At 41.2% G+C, this 19,205-nt stretch overlaps 1 protein-coding gene across 1 annotated transcript in view; it reads right to left on the reverse strand.

Annotated features, from left to right (window-relative positions):
- Positions 1 to 245: 245 nt before the first annotated feature.
- angpt4 (angiopoietin 4) overlaps positions 246 to 19,205 on the reverse strand; it is a 28,927-nt gene continuing 9,967 nt past the window's right edge. Inside the window, exons 2-9 of the mRNA XM_048256026.1 lie at positions 9,141 to 9,296; positions 7,616 to 7,737; positions 5,996 to 6,243; positions 3,975 to 4,087; positions 3,336 to 3,437; positions 2,580 to 2,746; positions 2,075 to 2,205; positions 246 to 811 (exon numbers count right to left, since the gene is read on the reverse strand). Coding sequence (XP_048111983.1) covers positions 651 to 811; positions 2,075 to 2,205; positions 2,580 to 2,746; positions 3,336 to 3,437; positions 3,975 to 4,087; positions 5,996 to 6,243; positions 7,616 to 7,737; positions 9,141 to 9,296 — 1,200 coding nt within the window. The 3' untranslated portion in view covers positions 246 to 650. The remainder of the gene's footprint in view (positions 812 to 2,074; positions 2,206 to 2,579; positions 2,747 to 3,335; positions 3,438 to 3,974; positions 4,088 to 5,995; positions 6,244 to 7,615; positions 7,738 to 9,140; positions 9,297 to 19,205) is intronic.

The raw sequence follows: 19,205 nt of genomic DNA on the forward strand, positions 1-19,205 counted from the left end.
GCGGCGGCCTCCTACAGTGCCGAGGCAATGACAGAAGGATGGAGCGCTGTCAAGGAGGTCTGTTGACACTGCGGGGCACACCGTGGGAGAACTGATGAGGATGGGGAAGGGAGGGGGGATGGGGATGGAGATGTGGTGGAGTCAGGATTGAGGTTGGGGTGGGATGCAGTGGTGGTGGTGGGGGTATTCAATGTCCATGGGTAGATTGGCCAGCCTCATCTCTGGTGGTGGTAGGGTTTGGGGGTGGAGATATAGATGTGGTGGTCGGGATTGAGGTTGGGGTGGAGGGGGATGGTGGTGGTGGTTCTGGCCTGTCAGTGGGTAGATTGGATTGGCCTGCCTCGTTTCTGGGCCCTGGGCAGCAGCCAGAGGATAGAGCCTTTGTCCGTCTTTTTCGACTCGACCACTGTCTCCAGCTCAAGTTACAGCAAATCAGCGGCTGATTGATTGTTTGAGATTCAAGACGCTGATTTACAAATGTTTCGCTTTCGAGCCCGTCACGCTTGTCAGAAAATCCTGTGAAAATGCTTTTTTTGTTTTTGTTTGTTTGTTTCTGGAGAGTGGGGGGTTGAAGGGAGGGGGTTGGGGGCTCTGAGGGCGTCATGCCTGCCTCTCTCTCTCTCTCTCTCCTCTGTCGGAGTCCCTCTCCCTCAGAAGCTGTACGGTCGGATCATCATGGCTGTGGAACGCAGGGAGTAGCTGGGCCCTCGGAAGTGGTGCCACTTGATGCCGTTGAGCTTGCGGATGTTGTGGCCAATGGCGTAGTAGATTCCGTTGAGGTTGGAGAAGCCACAGGCGTCGAACCACCACCCTGTGGGGAGAGCCGAATGCAGCAGAGGTGTGAGTGTTATGTCTGGCAGGCGCAGAAATCTGGAGGAGTGATTAAAGTGTAACTGACACCTCCAAGTGGCACGTCTGACACTTCCCTCCGTTTGCTCATCCTGTTTTTACACCAGGATTGGAGCAGATTCTCTATCCCCCCAAGCGCATTTCTGTATTTTAAAATGGTACACTTTGCCTGCTGAGCTAAAATGGTAGTGATTTGATTTCAAAGCAAACTTAAAATGTCTCAATGGGAACCAGGCTTTTCTATCTCTTTCTCTGTGTGCAGAGAGAGACACTGTGGATTCATCTCTGATTAATCTAATATCACCTCACTCAACGAATGTTTACTTTGGACGAGACTCGTCAAGTGCTTCTTCCCATAAGTGGTTTGATTATGAATTACAATACAAACAACAGGGGAATCTCAAAGGCTTCCAGCTGAGTTGGACCAATTAACTCAAACAACATTCAAAATCAATCAAGAAACATAGTATTAAAAAGCTATTTGTCTTGGAGTTCATTCAGTTTGTGAGATTGTCAAGACCATAGAATAAATAGCTATGATTGAGAGGGGCACTGTGCAAAAAATAGCAGACCTTAAAATCCAATGTGTTTTACATAATCTACAAGTCTGGAATGGGGATCATAGGAAAGAGTTTGGTGCTGTCTCCAGTTCTGGGCCCTGGCTCAAAAGTCATTGATTTGAAAGACCAGAGAAGGAAGAAGAACAGCAACGTTGATAAGGGGAATTACTATATGTCTGTCATAATACGGTTTATTATATTAGGACAGGCTCACAGTGACAGCTGTCTGTCATGTGATCTATTACAAGAATTCCAAAATATTTTTCTTGTTATATGGCCAACAAATCCTCTAAGAAACTCAGATGGGTATTGTAAAATGATATGCAGCACTGCAGAATGTGAAAGTCCCTGTGGTCCAACAAATTAGGCAGACTTGACTAGAGGCACCACATGCTATGACAAGGTATATGATGTATGATATGAGACATGGCATGATATGATATATTATATAATGACTTGACATGATGTGACATGACATGATGACATCTTGAATTTCCCCTTGGGGATCAATAAAGTATCTATCTATCTATCTATCTATCTATCTATCTATCTATGACCTGACCTGACCTGACCTGACATGACATGACATGACATGACATGACATGACATGACATGACATGATAATATATGACATGTGAGACATCATAGAGAGGCATGATACATACCGCCTGTAAGCATGAGGGCACACTTGCAGAGGCAATTGTCGTTGTCTCTGTCTCGGGTACTGAAGGCCGTCCCGTGGGACACCAGGCTGTTCTGCTGCCCTGCAGTGCCACTGTAGCCCCTCAGGAACAGTCTGAGTGGACAGAGATCAGAGAGCATCAGAACACATGGGAAAGAGAATAACAAAGACTCATAGCAGGACTATGCAGTGGGTTTATCGGCTAGATTGTGAGTGGTGTAAAAGGCTAACAGCAATAATGTTCCAGTGCAGCTGCCGTTTGTGAAGACTTGATTTTATGAGATGATAAAAAATGCATTTTATTAGGTGATACTTTAACCCTGGAATGAAATAGATCTATTTTGTACCATTTATGACTGTAGTGAAAATTTAGACCTAAAACAATTTAAAAGTAGGGCCCAGGTTGAGGAATCCCGGAGTCACTCATTAATGCAATGGGTGCCAGCACAAGCTAAAATAAGTGTCACTAAAATCCGATGTAGTAGCACCTGTACTGCTGTTTTTCACTGCCCAGCTGGAATCGGTCGTAAAGAGCATAATGCGTGTGTCCCTCCCAGTCCTTCAGCTCCACTCGGAGAGAATACTGTGTCTGGCCGGTCATCTGGTGCACGGCTTCGTTGCCCAGCCAGTGTTCCAGAGCTGGGTCACCAAAACCCTGAGAAAAGAAAGCGGTTGCCATGGCAACTTTAATTTGATGTGTCTTTAGTCTTTCACTATGACATCAGGACACAATTCTGTTTTTATCCCCTTCTTCTTAAATTCACTTCTTTATTTTTACAAATGAAATTGTTTAAGAGAGCATTGTTTATTGAACTCATCCATTTCTTTTAATTAAATATATAAACAAACATGCAGAGTTTATTTTCCACAGCTTCTCAAATACAGAATTGGATCTCCAAATGCTCTCTGAAAAAAATGAATCCTCTGGTGGGGATGTAGCCAAGCTGTCAGACACGGTTGCCATCTCCATGTTTCATTCTACAGCTCATGATTTGTGAGCTTATGTCATCCAGGCATACCCGCCCGCTTCATCAAAACTTCCACTGAATAAGTAGGAAAACATCTGATAATTTGTCTTTTCTAAGTGCTTCTTGAGCCTTACGTCTTGGATAGCATGGATGGGAAAGCGGTTGCGGCCATATGTAATGTACAGATGTTGAAACAAGATAAGCTGTGCTTGAACACATCATTCTCACTGTGCAAAGGGTAGCCTACTTGTTGATAAGTCTGGAGGGAACATTTACCATTTTATATTCTTCCCACCCCCTCTGGAAGTCTGTGCTACCGTCGATCCTCCGCTGAACCATGGTCCACCCTCCCCCACTTGTCTCCATATCACAGAACACCTTCAACAGAAACACAGACGTACAATATTGACATTTGCATTTATTTATTTGGCAGACGCTTTTATCAAAAGCCACTTACAGCAATACAAGCACAATCATTGCTCACAGCCCAGTCCAGATACAAAAGATGTTTAATTCAATATTCCAACATTAGTCTCTATTGTTACACATTTTTGTTGGAAGACTGTCAAGCCTGTAAATGGTTTAATGACACCTGTGGCTGCATACAGTGGCATAGTGAACGAGAGAATCATATTTCCATTCAGTTCTATTGAAAGGAATGGCGACTGGGAAAGTTTGTAAATAGATCAGAATGAACATTATTAGATATTGCTGTTATTGAGTATAATTCATACATTCAGGAAAACTTCAAAAATCAATTCAGAATGTGTGCACAAATATGATTTACTGTGTGCTCTATGTAGATAAAAATGCATTTCAGTCGGACATAAATGAATTCCACGTCTGTACAATAGATTCGCCGTAAACGTACAGGGAGAAAGAGCGAGGAACAAATGAGAGCTTTATGACTCTTACCTTGGTTGGTGTTGTCACGTTGCCAATGTAAATGTAATAGACTCCGCTGGTGTTGTGACCTGCTTTAAAGGCCTGTGAACAGTCTTGAAACTTCTGCTCTTTCAACTTTGGCCCTGTCAGCAAACACATACATCCCAAATACTTTTTACATGTTTCACAATCAACTTCAGGAATAGCATCAATTTATGAGACGAGATTGATATGTGGGGAAGAATTTCCAATTTTCAGTGCACATAACTCTTCTTGCTTAAAGAAACATATGTCAGTGTGGTTAGGGGTAGGATTAGTCTTTGGATATGACACGAAATTGCAAAACTGCATCAAACATGAGATTAACTGTCAAAGAAGCTGCGTGTGATCTGAATAAATGAAGTAAATTATAATTAAGCAAATTACGTTTGCTTATCTTCTATTTCTGCACATCACAATTTGAACAATTTAATTCCTGAGGACTGTGCAAAATATAGCACAGATCTGTAGCAGTTTGATGTGTATTTTTAGTCATTTAGTAATCTACAGTATGTATCGCAAGTATATCTGAGAGCAAACCACCTCTGCCAAATAATATGGAAAATGTAATCCTGAACAGGATTTACTTTGGTCAGGGATTAGACAGTTTTATCAGAGTGTGTGACTCCGGCACATGTGCAGCTAATCCAAGACCCAGATACTGCCAAATAAATCACTGTTAAGAGTGTTGTTGTCACAGCCCATTTTACTCTCTTTCTAAACATCTTGGATGAGATGACAAAAGGATACATTTCCCCTCAAAAAGCTCTCTAAGACTTACAAACTAGTGCCAATGCCTGAAGCACTCAGAACACAACGTGCTTCAAGCAGATAAAAGCAAGTTTGATCTTTGATTACATATTACTCATTAGTTTACATATGTATTAAAAAGTGCTTAATCAAAGTCATCTCTGGACTATTTCCATGCCTCATTATTAGAAGATCTTTTAATTTGGCCTTATTATATTCCACATGATCTACATCCAGAAACCTGAGCTCTGTCCAATGGACTGCAGCTCTCACAAACAGAAGATAGAGGTCAGTGTGCGCATCTTAGGTGCAGATGAGGAGGGTGAACTAAAAGGCATTAGTTGTTTACCTTCATATAACAGCTTCAAAGTCATGTTGATGGCAAACAAACTTCTAGTAGGGAGAACCACTTGGCCTGTGCAGCCGTAGCCTAGCTGCCTAAGGAGAACCAGCCTTCCAAACATCCCGGACAACTTGCTTGCCAACATCCCGTTGAATCAAAATCAATGGCCTACTATTGTATTAAATTGTGCTATATTACCTTGTCAGTTGACATGGCTTTTCGTAAATGATCTCGACTGGTTTGTAAACAAATCCACATGTATTGTGTCCAGGAGGAAAGGTGATAGCCAAGAGTGGTATTTATGACCGTTGTGTAAAAGACACACTTGCAATTGCAGGGGGAGCCCAGTAGCACAAAAAAACCCAAACTGCATTAGATACCTACAGTATAAAAATAACCTGCTGAAAAGGGTCTACACACTCAATCTCTTCCTTTTCTTGAGTGTTTTTTTGTATTATTATATGTGCTCAGACAACATTCTCACAAACAAACATGTTCTAATGAATTTGATGCTCATTCCTGATGCCTCACTCCTAGCAGTGTTGTTAAGAGAGCCCATGGGCAGGTGTGATACCGCACTCCTCGCTAGTTCTGGATTGTTATGAGTGCCCATAGTCACCTGATGCATCACTCCTAGGTATGTTGATTGTTAAGAGTGCCCATAGTCAGCTGAAGCATCACTCCTACAGGGTTAGTTGTTAAAAGTGCCCATAGTCAGCTGATGCATCACTCCAAGCCGTAGTCGTTAAAAGAGAGCATAGTCACCTAAAGCATCACTCCTGTAGCCGTGTTAGTCGTTAAAAGAGACCATAGTCACCTAAAGCATCACTCCTGTAGCCGTGTTAGTGGTTAAAAGAGACCATAGTCAGCTGATGCATCACTCCTAGCCGTGTTAGTCGTTATGAGTGCCGATAGTCACCTAGGCGGTGGGCAGCCGACCCGCCCGACACCAGGCCGATGAGCGTGTGCACGGAGGTCATGAGCTGCTGCTGCTGGCGCTGCAGGGCCGAGTTGTTGGAGCTGGCCGCCCGCAGTTGCCTCTCCAAGGCCTCGATGGCCTCCATCTGCCGACGCACCACCTCCTGGAGGTGCTGCTTCTCCTCCCGCATGCCCTCCAGCTCCGTCCGCTGCTGCGACTCCAGCTGACGCACCTTGTGCTCCAACCGGCTAGAGGCAGGCAAATTCAAAACAGTTGGTTGTGAAGCATTGGTAGCTGTGTCTTGCATAGACATATACCGTATACTGTATTTTAGTCGGCTTTCCCAATAACAATAGGTGTGTTTACATGGACACTTTTAATCCGAATAGAATCAGAATAATGTCAATCAGAATAGAAACAACACATATAAAACGGCTGATCCGATTATAATTTTATGAAAGAATGAAAGAGGTGGTGTATCTTATTCTGACTGAACAGCCATGCATCTAGTCAATTGGGTTGCCTGCTGTAGCAGCAATGAAATAGAACATACCCCGTGTAAACAGATGGCACAAATCTTTCATTGAGAATAGTTTATTCAGAATGACAAAAAAACTGTCATGTAAACCCACCTAATGTCCCTTAGTGTTTAAGATGTACCAATACGTTGTTTACATTTCTATGCATGTTTCCCAAACCAACTCTTTCAGAGTTCCCCAAAGAAAAACCTTTCTACATACAGTATACTGGCTCTTTAATGTTCCTTCGCACTATTTCAGTAAATATACTCAACCTAAGAGATGGCAAGTCAGGGCCTTAACATTTTCCGTCCAACCCGTTATTAGTAACTCAGCAAAATGCCCTCTGCAGTTATACATACTACAGAGGTTAAGGTTCAGAGTGGCTGACCATCAAACATTTATGGGAGCATGGGAATAGAGTGGACTGTGGTCTTTCACTTCTCCCTGGATTTCTGGTGTTGATTGCACACTAAATGCAAGTGCACTTGAAATGGTGATGAAGGACTAAGAGCACTTGAATCCCCCATGGAGCTGCTTTTAGCAGTGATGCAGTGGCCAATTACATTTGTCTCTGAGATTTCACGTAGACTGCACAGTAACCACAACAAGAGCAGAAAACAACAGTCAGCTGTGGATCCAGTCTATCTGTTTAATCTAGAGAAAATTAACTAGAACTAGAGCTGTGGATCCAACCTTTGCAAAAGATGAATTACATTAAGTCTATCTGTTTAATCTAGAGAAAATTAACTAGAACTTTTATGGGAAATCTGCGTGAAGCATGAATTGCAGATTTCCCCATAAACGTTCTAGTTAATTTTCTCTAGATTAAACAGATAGACTTAATGTAATTCATCTTTTGAATGGAGAATTTGGACTTAAATCAGGTCGAGTCAAAGCTCAGTGTTTAAGCCGCAGTGATTCAGCATCACAAACAAACAATTAAAGGAATAATTAGCATTTCCCGCAACAAAGGCTCCATTCAAGTGGGTATTACTCAGATTCTTCAGATGTACTCTAATAGCAGGATGATTAATTATTTGCTTTTTACGACTTAATTATCTGTAAAAGTTTAGGGAAAGGATTCGAGCAATTCTTTCACCTGTTTTTGTCCTGAAGCTTAGTGATCTCTGAAGTCTGCATCAAAAGCTCTTTCTCGAGTTTGTTTGTAGACAACGAGTTTTCCAATAATTGAATTTCAATTCGAGACGTCTGATTCATGACCTAGAGAGATTTGAAAACATAAGCAAATTTATAATTTATCAAATTATAGACACCAAACATGAAGTGAAGACGATGAAGTGAAGACATTTCGGAAGTAGTGAAATGGCTATTTATTTATTTATGAATGTGATTATCAAATGAATGCCTCCAATCAATCCTTAAATCAAGTCAATTCAAGTCAAGCCAAGTCACTTTATTTATGTAGCACATTTTAAAACAACAGTAGTTGAACCAAAGTGTCTTACAATAGAGGCAGTTAGGAGTTGACAATATAAAAAGGCTCTGGGTAGGGGTACGAAGAACAAAAGAGATAGTGTAAAAAGTTACATTAAAGGAAAGTTAAATAAGAGGTAAAATAAGAAGTTAGTAAGTGCATATCCCAGTTACAATGTCTCTTAGCATTTTACAATGACTCAAAAGAATGATATCTGTTTCCCATATCCTCTGTTTCTAGAATATGGATCTGCTGCCATAGCCTGGGTGAACCCAGACAAACCTGTTAGCACATTTGAATTTGCTCTGCAGGTCCATCTGCAAAGGAGGAGAATCGATGGCCGTGTCCGAACTTGCCGTTGTACTACTTCCACAGGCTTAACCAGCAGAGAAACTTAAATTTGGCCATTTAAGTCTTACAAAATCATTCCAGAAGTGCAGCAAAGATATCTTTCTTGTAAACAAAGGTTTTAAATTGTTTTTCTCAATTCCAAAGAAAATACACGTCCCTGGGTTTTTGGTGGTTTGGAAACAAACGTCAGTGGTTCCTTTCCAGACCAACCTGCAGAGCAAATTCAAATTTGCTAACAGGTTTGTCTGGGTTCACCCAGGCTACTGCTCCCATGTTTCTGGAGTTGAGTATTGTCGTTCATGTAGATTGGATCATGTGTGAGATGTGTATGATAAGAGAGAGTCAGACTGCACTACTGTTAGACATCAACAAGGAATTCTATTGTAAGTCAAAATTCAAGTCATCTAGAATGGATATACATTGCAAAGTCATATAATGAGCATAAGTGTCTCGTGCATGAACTCAAACACATTATGGCACAGTAAATCTTATGAATGACGTAGCATTGGAAATGAGCCTGTGATTCATCTCAAGAATGTTTCTCAACATGGGTGATATGATCTATATGATATCAGCCAGCATTCTTCAATGGTATCTCCTTAGTCTAGTCAATTTTGTGTGACAGTGAAAAGTTGTCAAAATAACAGCTATATTCTAACATGTCATAAAGAAAGTCTTATATGACATTATATTTGGTTTATAAAAAATGTTGCAAATGCAAATGTATGCAAATATAAACATATGTAATAGTGGATTGACAATTAATAATTAACATTAATTATTAACAATAAATCTGCCTCTGATTGACATATCAGTAACACACGTTAGCCTACATTACCTTGGCTTCTACAACATTCAGCTTCATCGTTTGCTCTGCAGTTTTGGTCAACAAATTGGTTCCGATCTTCAGCATCGTAGCTGTTTGGTTATGGACAGCATTTGCGTGGATCTGGACAATCTCTGTTTTGATGTTCTCCTGAATATAATTTTCTAGCTGGTGATAAAAACAAAAACAAAATAGAAAACAGAGAAAAGCGTTAATCAGTGTGTGTGTGTGTGTGTGTGTGCGTGTGACTTTAATACACCAGTCACCGAAAGTTGATCAAAGCCTGATGGGTTTTCAGTGTTCCTGTCAGATGACTGTTAGCCGCTCTCCAAGTCCATTTATAGTCAGACACTCTCTGTCCATCTGGTATTGTCTATATTTAAAATTACCCTCTTAATATTGCATTCATATTGTGCTTGTCGTCACAAACTCTCGCATGGCTCCCTCATGTTGTGTTGAACAGTGATCAGAAAGGAATGAGATACACTTTGTCCCATCACAGACATTGGGTCACCTTTTGTTCATTGTTCCTTATGAAACTGCATCATTACTATTTTCATTGCGAATTCGAGTGCATGTCCATTAGCTGTTGCAGCTGACTGATTTAAATGAAAGAAACGTCAGCCATTCATGAACATTTTGCAAGCCGAGGATGAAAAATGTCACAGGGCTGCACTCTGAAATTGAAAGCATGGGGGTTGGCACCACTTCAGCTTCATAACAAAACTCAGAAATGCTGCTTTTTCAGCGACATCACCTCGCTAATATATAATTTCTCTGACGTGCCCACAGAGAAAATTGCTCCAGCGTTTTCCGATATGTTGCTGTGTTGGAAATCGTTTTGTTTGTTATTATACATGAGCTTGTTCCTTGCCTGAGTGACCTTCTGTCCTTGGGAATCAATCTGGTGTCAGCTAAGGTGCAGCACAATGACCCAGCAGGTCCTTGTGTACTCTAAATTCAGCAAAAGTAAATATGCCATCCTCAGGATATAAAAACACCAAGAGGGGACTAACGGGAGATAAATTTATCACAGTTGAAATAAACACAAGACTCCTGGGGGACCTCTGCCCTCCTGATGTGGTTAGTAGGGAGTTGGAGTAACAGCGCTCTGAAACAGAGACTGCACACAGTACACAGCTCTACTGTGCCTCATGTTATCCACATCCAATAGCATTAGGGCACTGTTTAATACATCCCTTCCCTTGTCACAGAATTGTGAAGCTGGCTGATGGTTGGCTTGTAAAAATGAATAGTCACAAACAAGACACAACAAGAAAAAAAAAAGTTGGCTCCCTGCAGCCATTGTGTGCTTTGACCAGTTAATTGACCCTAGCTTCCTGCCTTTGGATTAAAATTACACAAGACATGCCCATATTAAGAGCTTGAGAACACAGATAGGCCGGCGAAAAGGGCCTGCTCCAGTGCTCCTAACTTAAAACAGATGTCCTGTTTCAGCATGATCACTGTGGCCCTGACAGCAACGGGATGTGGAGAATGAGGAATAGTGTAAATCGGACATGTGTTCGTTTAACGAGGCACCTCTTAACGAGTCAACTCCATGGACAATACCTGGGAGATTAGGTGGAATGGGGGGTCATGTTTAAGTCTTGTCACCTGGTCTTAATGGGGTGTTTTAAAACAGTCCATCCTGCTTGAAATGATACACAGCCCGCGTTGAAATGCTATCAATCAAGAAAATGTCTCCGGTAGAAAGCGGACAGCAAATCCCAGCTATCTATTAGGTTAGTTCTGTCCGAATCAACCTTTCTAATCTACACAGAACAGAACAATTGTGTACCTCTCCCAAGGCCCCTGACTCCTATTCACTGTTGCTGTTACTACTAAAACAGCTTTAATCCCTTCTCTACTGTCTCCAGTGACAGTTCAAGACATGCATGGGCTAGTTTACAGCCTTAGGTCAACACCGATTCCTTCTGGGTGCGTGGGATTCTCGTGTTAATCTGTGTAGCTACACAAAGGCCGACTTCCTCATTTCCTAATGAACACAAACTTTCCTTAAATCACTCTGTAATCAGGAGGAGAACGAGAACACGGCAAACCTTGGCTTGATTGAAAAGTGCAAACCACATAGGTTTAGTCCTGTTATGTATCACGGCTCTGAGGTAAAAGTTAAGTCACAGCACGGAAACGTTTAACAGCAGTTAGGATATTGATCATTCCATGAGATGTGTACATGCAGTGCAGCAGGGACTGCGATTTTTCCTCTTGATAAAAAAATAAAGAAAATACAGCTGAGATAAGGCTATGTGCACTGGCGCAGGACAAGCAATAATCATGAGAGTTGATCTTCTGTTTTTCTTTTGATTAGATGATAGGTCAAGTACAGCCAACTCTGATTATATCAAACAACGCTTCTACTGTGCACCCAACCAGCATTTGTACCTGTGTATACTTGTTGGTTCCAATTGGCTGGAAAAAGCATTTTTTTCACTTGTTGGTTCACTGAAGACGTAAGTGCAATTGTGAGGATGAGACAAATGGGAATGTTGTAAAAACTAAAATGCAAAATTGAAGGATCAAAAAGGTAAAAAATAAAGTACAGCTTTTCTTGAAAATAGTATTCTTAAATGCACACTGACTTGTAACTATACCTATGTTTATTCACCTGTCAATCTGTGCAAAGACATCTTTCACAACTCCCATCAAAATGACAGATTGTTTTCAACACTGTGGCTTGAAGTTTCCTTTGGTATATACATGTTTCTAATTAATTTCAACCAAAAAATGAATAGTGGCAACACTTTACAATGAGATCTCATTGGTGAGAAAAGGAAAAATGTTTGGCTTCAGGTCAATATTTGGTTCAGGAAGTAACAAATTCACTATAAACTAACTAACGTGTCGATCAAACTCCACAGTCTGTAATATGTGCTGTGTTTCTGGAGACCTTGTAATAAGTTTCATGTAAAGTCACTTTTTTTTGTACCTGGGAAATTGGATATCACTTGCTGATTTCCATTGCTGGAATTGGCTCAAAGAACTCTGGGTTGTCTGAAAATGGTTTCAGCACCGTATTTTAGAACAATCACATCAAATTAACCGTTGCAGTGTGGATGACTTGTAATGGAGAAATGATTTCCTCTGTTTGGGTGGTGCAGGATGCAAAGCCAGCATTTGTTTCATTACCTTCTGCACTTCAAACACAGAACGGTAGATCTGGCAGAACTGCATAAGGTCTTGCAGTCAGATTATCAGCCAAACGAATTAAGTTTTTTCCCCCTGCAGTATCTACAGGTGTTTGCTGGTGCAACTGTTGTTTGCTTGTATTAGTGAAGAGTCATTTTGTGGGTGTGAGAAAATCTGTTTACACATCTTTCTGTTTACAAACAATGAGGGCCAAGTAGGGAGTCTCTATTCTTGCTTCATTGTGGCATTGCACAACACTTATAACAATTCAAAATCATAGCTTGCTAAAATGTACTGCAGTGCCACAAATGTTTATCCATGAGAGATGGCCCTCCTTCAAATATTACTCAAAATTGGAATTGATAACAAAATGTATCTGTAAATATTATAGTTATATGAAGATAGATGTTTATAAAATGGTGTGTGTGTGTGCGTTCTTGCTACATAGTTTTTATAGTGACTCAGTGTTCTCTCTTGGCTCACATCACTCAATGACAGGCTTACTCTGAGGACTGTTTCATCCTTTGTGCAAAAAGGCATGTCTAAATTTACTTAGGTGTGGGAGTGGGAACTATGATAAGTGGCCAGCCAATTTAATTTTAGCCCTGGGTGTGAGGCTATTTGAACACAGTTGGAGCCCCCCCCACACACACACACTCCCCCTTCCAAGCCAAACATTGATCTGCTATATAGGGAGAGTCTGTAGGAATAAAGCCCCAGAGCGCAGAGGATGGTGAGCACAAATATTTCAACTCCTCCCCCACCCCCATTGAACCATGTGTCCAAGCATCTGCACATTGTCCTCTGGTTCCTGTTTCTTTACCTTCGATTAAATAATTACTTCCATTGTGTGCTGTGTGTCCTCTCCTGAATGAGACTCTTAGTACTTTTCCCCCGGAGTCCGCAGGAGGGTCAGGGGGGTTGCCAAACCCCCGCGTTCGAACCGCAACAAACATCTCACTCTTCCAGGCCCAAATCAGGACCAGATGGGCAAAGTCAACAACGGGCACTGTCGACAAGCTAAAGGTCTCGTTTAATGTCCCTTCTCAGGCTAGTGTATTTATTTGTTCACTTGCCTTCCCTTGTGCCCGCTATTTCTCCGACTCGTGTCAAAAGACCAACGCTATAACGCATCAGTCTTGAACACATGCTTGTCTCAGTGCCTGCTTGGAGTGATCCAAGGCCCTGCACCGCTGGTCTGAGACGTTGCTTTTGGAGAAAAAAAGCTATGTACAATTTCTTCTGAATTGAAAATTAATAGTGCATTTCATAACAACAGTGATGGTGATGGTTGGGTGGGAACAGCATTGTTTACCTTGGAACCATGCCATTGGCTCCACATGGCTTAGTCATAGTTGGCTACCCATGGTAGAGTGAAGGAAGACCTGACCAAAAAAGGGGGTGCTATGCATGAGATGCGTAGGTACAATGCTTTCAGTGGCAACTCTTCCAAAAACAACACGAAAATGTTTCATCTAGTTTTGTTTTTGTAGCATGACCATCCCTCGACAAACTCCAAACCAATCTGCCTTTTGTCACAAAATCTGCTTGGATGAATGCAACTCAACCTAACTCTTAGCCTACGGAGCTTAGCATGTGCAGCCATGTAAGTCCTTAACAAGTCTGTGTTTGTGGTCAACCCTTGCCTAATGGACCGTGTAGAGAGCATGGTCTCAGATGAGCATGCCCAGTGTCCCCCGGAACATCTTCCCACAGAAGCGGAGTGATTAACGCACTCCCATAAATAACCGCACAAGCACTCATCAGGGGAAAGCACACAGCGGCACCCACAAAGACCTGCCCCAGCCATTAAAACCAGTGGTGGGTGCCCTATTTGAGGGCTACCTGTTGTGTCCATGCCCACTGCCCTTCACTGGGGCAGGAAGAGAGAGAGATGGACAGAGACGTAGGGCGAGAGAGACAGAGAGAGAGAGGCTAGTTTGTTAGGGGCAATAAAAAGGGAATGTTGAGCCCCGTCATGGCTAAGAAACCTGGCATGGCGCCAGAGGGTAAAAAGGGGACCCTGGGGAATTTTTACTTCTCTTTTTTTGCTGTGTGCAAAGTCTGGATCTTCTCCAGCTCACAGAGAGCCACATACTTCACCAATCCCCCCCCACCACCACCACTGCCTGCCTGCCTCCAAATCTCCACAAGTTCGCTTGCCAGCTCCTTCCCATCTGGTCACTCTATTGCCATGGCTACGGAGAGCTCCAGTACTTTGCGGACCAATATAGATAACGGCGAAATATGATAAAAGAAACAGATCTGAGCAGAACAGAGTAATTTGGATGATAACCCAAGTCCATTTGTAAAAAGGAAAAAACCCTCCTTTATGGAAAAGTGATGTATCACTCTTGACTTCTGTGTGATCATATTCCTGCAGCTACGTGTGATACGAGCTGATATGTTATAAGTAGACGAATATGTCTCAGATGAGGAACTATCCCATTGAAACCATATGGCTACAGCTGCTGCTGTTGCTGGTGACTGGCGGCAGCAGTATCAGGGTGAAACATTCATTCTGTGGACATGTTGTGGAAAGGTCCCCCGGTGCGCGCTCGACTGGAAGTAGTCTTGTTTCCTCGGAGCAGAATTCGTTAATGAGCCAAGGGCTGCTGTGCACTTTTCTGCGTCTGCCAGCACTGTGATTATGAAGGTTATTCAGACTAAATTGCCGTTTCTGATAGCTTTATCATCTGCAAAACTCCCTCTGTGTTGGGCTGCTTTCAAAGTCAAAGATCGCTCAACTACACATATGGGAGGACATAAAAAACAAATACAAAATCTAGAGCATAACCCCCTGCTTGCATAATGCATTCTGTTATTTCATCAAAAGGAGATGTATACATAATATAGAATGACCTGTAAATAGGAGCGCCATGGACAATAATATCAGTAAGAATCATCTATCACACTCAATACATGTGTTGCTATTGCTGGCACATTACGGATTGTTTATAGATCACAGTTTAACATTTTACAGTTGTTCAGTTGGCATACCTTCAAGTCAGTACCTATGAGGTAGCCATTGCAATAAATGATACTGATAACAAACCACAGCTCTTGTTTAATCATCATTACTTGATGATGTTTTGCAAAAACATGTTCATGCTTATTCATGATAACTCATTATGACAAATGTTAGTTTGATGCATGTATAATTGGAGAATGTGTTAGGCAACTCAGTGGTATACTATTGCTTCCTGGTTCGCAGGGTCTGACAAACCTTCCTCTTTACATAGCTTGTTGTGCCAAAGGATCGCATGAATACCCAGTAGGTTTCTATAGTGTGTGTGAGTGATTGTCCTGACTCAAATGTCTTTAGCATGACTGCTTCATGATTGATGGTTAAATCTTATTGCATATTACTATTTAGTTTGATACACAGAACTGTATAACCAAGGAGTTGTGTATCTTTTGCAAATTGCAGTGCAGTGCATTGCAATTGTCTGTCTGTCTAGGTGCCAGGCATTGTGTGTATGTTTGAGCTAATTAGCTCAACTAGTTTGAAGTCTCTAAAGTGATGGAGATAAGAACATGTTTGAAACCCATACAGGCTTCTAGAGGACTTGTAGCACTTCATGTTGTTTCCAAGTCTGCAAATCAAAGCTGTCATCAGTGCAAATTATTGCCAACATTTATCTGGGCAAAGTTTTTCATATTTTTTCATCAGTCATATCTGTGTCCTATATAAGGTCTCAGTCAAGGCAGAGTGATCACTTATATGTGAACTGGTCATATCGACTTACTTTGAATTGCCATGACATGTGGTACAGTGTTAAAATAAGAGGTGGGTTAACTATGAACTCTGTAATCATGGTAAGGTGGACTGCGCCATGTGGTGTCGGATTTTTTGAAAAAGGCATTCAGAACATGTTTGATGATGGTGGAGGTTAGTGTCCAGTGTTTATAACAATACCAGCGGTATTAAATGGTTCCTAGAGTGTTGATGGGTGTACAGTACATATTGTGAATGTGGATAACACAGTGTGATTTTTTTGAACGTTAAAAGTTGTAATTAGTGAATAAACTATTTTAAGAGATGGATAAACTCTAATAAGAGGTGGATAAATTGTATTTATGAAATTTCAGAGGTGGATAAACTGTGTTTACTCACATTTAGCCTCCACTACAGCCCTGGTCATGACTCATGGTCTACTTGCAGAGCTCACAAACTCAATGGGGTGCTGACATTACTGCCGTAATGGTGTGAGAGAGACCTGTAGTGCCAGCGCTCCGTTATTCTGCCATTAGGGAAGCAGGGCATCAATATGGGCCATGCACTTACAGTATATTGGTTATGTTTATTCATAAAGGTCATAACTGCATTAAGTAAATATGCTTTATTACCTTACAAACACTGTCTAGCTTTACATGGATGAATGGGTTAATGTTATTAATGTGGGGTATGGTCATATAGAATCTGTATATTCAAAAGATAATGGTTACAAATGCAATTAAGTAGTACTTTACAAGAACCTATGTGCTCAATGAGGATGATGGGGGGGGGACTATAACGTAAAATTAATCAGATTGAGGTGAATGACTATATGGGCTGATTATAACAGGTAGTAATCTGGCCCTTCAAACCCCAAATGAGTCATGTCATGCATAATCTGCTGTTATGTTCCATTCCCTAGGAATTTTAGGCTAACTTGGCCAGACTCCCTCTTACAATGTAAAATTAAAATTGAAAAGAATAAACTGCTGTACAATAGATAGACATGCAGGGCACCCCATTTCTGCCCTTTGAAGGCTGATTACCCAAACTTTATTTTGTATCCTTATCTGTGGGTATTTTGGCATGATATTGCTATGATAACAACTTTGAGTCAAGCCAATGTTTTTGTCTTGAAGATACAATGTGATTGCTGCCAGGGCTGGCCTAAAACTAAATGTGTAAACTGGCCTGACACTGAAGGACAGTTTATTTGCCCTGGCTGTAAATAACTAATACAATAAATTGTTTTCACAACTGTTTAGTTATGTGTAGTAATTCCTATAGATTATGTCTCAGAATAACATATCACATGTGCATGAGGGCAATGACAGGATACCATTTGTTCAGAGTTTGTTCACGTGTAACATAGGCTAGTTTATTACATTTGTGTTGTAGGCTATACAGTGTGTCAATCTGATGTAGGCTATGTTGCTGCCTGGGCTAACATGTCACTACAGATGCACAGAGGCTAGGCTACAATCAAAACGATAAAAACATAATAGCCTAGGCTAGGACTACCATCAAGGCCTACTGTGTAAAAATTGCCAATATCCTTAATGGTAAGCGACCCACTGAATCTGACACAAAGTTTTGTTTGACTGGCTGCGACACAAGATAACAACATTGACGCCAAATTGCATCTAAACTCGAACACGACATAGTCATACTTTCCATTAATAATCCATGACAACATCAAAAAACATGTTAAAACACAGTGGTCTTCTACTTTCTTTGGGTTTATAAATATTCACGCTAAACTCCGCCCTGGAAACTCAGAATCTCAAAAACCGTATATCTGGTAACACCAGCCCTGGAGACGTGCGATATTTTGTCAAAGTTTCTGAAGAATAAGAAATATGGAAAAGACTTAGTTGCTTCCAAGATAAAAAGACATTGCTAAAATAGATATCTGATCCCCTTAGAGGGCACAAATCAGTCTGAGGATACTGGGGTCATCATTACACAGAGGATCACAAGACACTGACTGCTTTGTTCCAAATCACTCCCAAAGTGGAACATAAATGCTGAAATGAAAATCAAAATGAAGCTTTTGTTCTTAGCGTTTCATAATTGCTTGGAGGTGAAGGTTTAAGACCATATTTGATTGAGCCAGATTCCTCCATTAATTACCATTATCAAAGTTACAGTTCAGCTGGAAGTAAACCATGTTTACTTTGCAATTCAAATCTCGCTGCAACCAATCTCTATTTGACCACTGGCCCTTGCGCATAGGGAAAGTGCAGATGTAGAGTGAGGGGCTAAGATTCCTCTCCCAAGCTAAGATAAACAAACAATCCCCAGCTAATGGACACTGCTGGGTATAATCCCGCACAGGGACAGGGCGGAAGACAGACTACCGAGCTCAACGCTCCAACTGCCTTCAGTGCGTTGCGCACATGTTGAACTGGGGAGTTCAGGAGGGGCTCTGGTTCTCCTCCCTTATCAAACGTTTCCAGTGGTTTCTTAAGAACAGCACCTACTGCACGAACAGTGCTTTTGGCCTACTGCTTGTGACTGGGAGAGAAGGCTACATTCTTGGCATGAAAATATGGGATGAACTTAATAATTTTGCGGTTGGAAAAAGATGTGTCAGATTTGATGTTTTGTTTCATATTTAACATCAGACTATGCAGACGGTCTTAAACCAGGTCAAGGCCGTATTGGCAAGTTAGTTGTTTCTTTTGCACAGGTTTCTTCAATTATTAGACTTTGTTTGCGGCAATTACTCCAATATCTTCACCTATAAAAGTCAGTGGACAATTAAATATTGGATATATTGAGTCCAGTCTACAAGAATTCAGTGCAGTGGTCCTAACCTTGTTAGACATTCATCATTTAGACATGGAGTGAGTAAGGTAACTTTAAGCTGCATTTCCCATGTCCAGCAAAGGGACTAAACTTGGAACTGGAGACTTGGATTGTTTTTATTCAATGATTATCAGTGATTATCATATTCACTGGCAATTTCACCAAATGCTAGGAGAAAACCATTGTAATAGGAACTCTGGTAAAAATGTAATTGGTAGATGTAATCTAATTCAAGTTTAAATTAGCTTCATTATTAGTTTAGTATGTTTTATGAGGTGGAAGTATTTTCATCTGGGCAAAGTTCAACTCTGCAGCCTGCTTAACTAACAGATATTGCAGCCAACCAGACAGCCCATAGTAGCATAGTAGAATGTAAGATCTGCAGATCTTGCATTCTG

This window comes from Alosa alosa, chromosome 10, assembly GCF_017589495.1.
Source record: "Alosa alosa isolate M-15738 ecotype Scorff River chromosome 10, AALO_Geno_1.1, whole genome shotgun sequence".
Classification (NCBI taxonomy): domain Eukaryota; kingdom Metazoa; phylum Chordata; class Actinopteri; order Clupeiformes; family Clupeidae; genus Alosa; species Alosa alosa.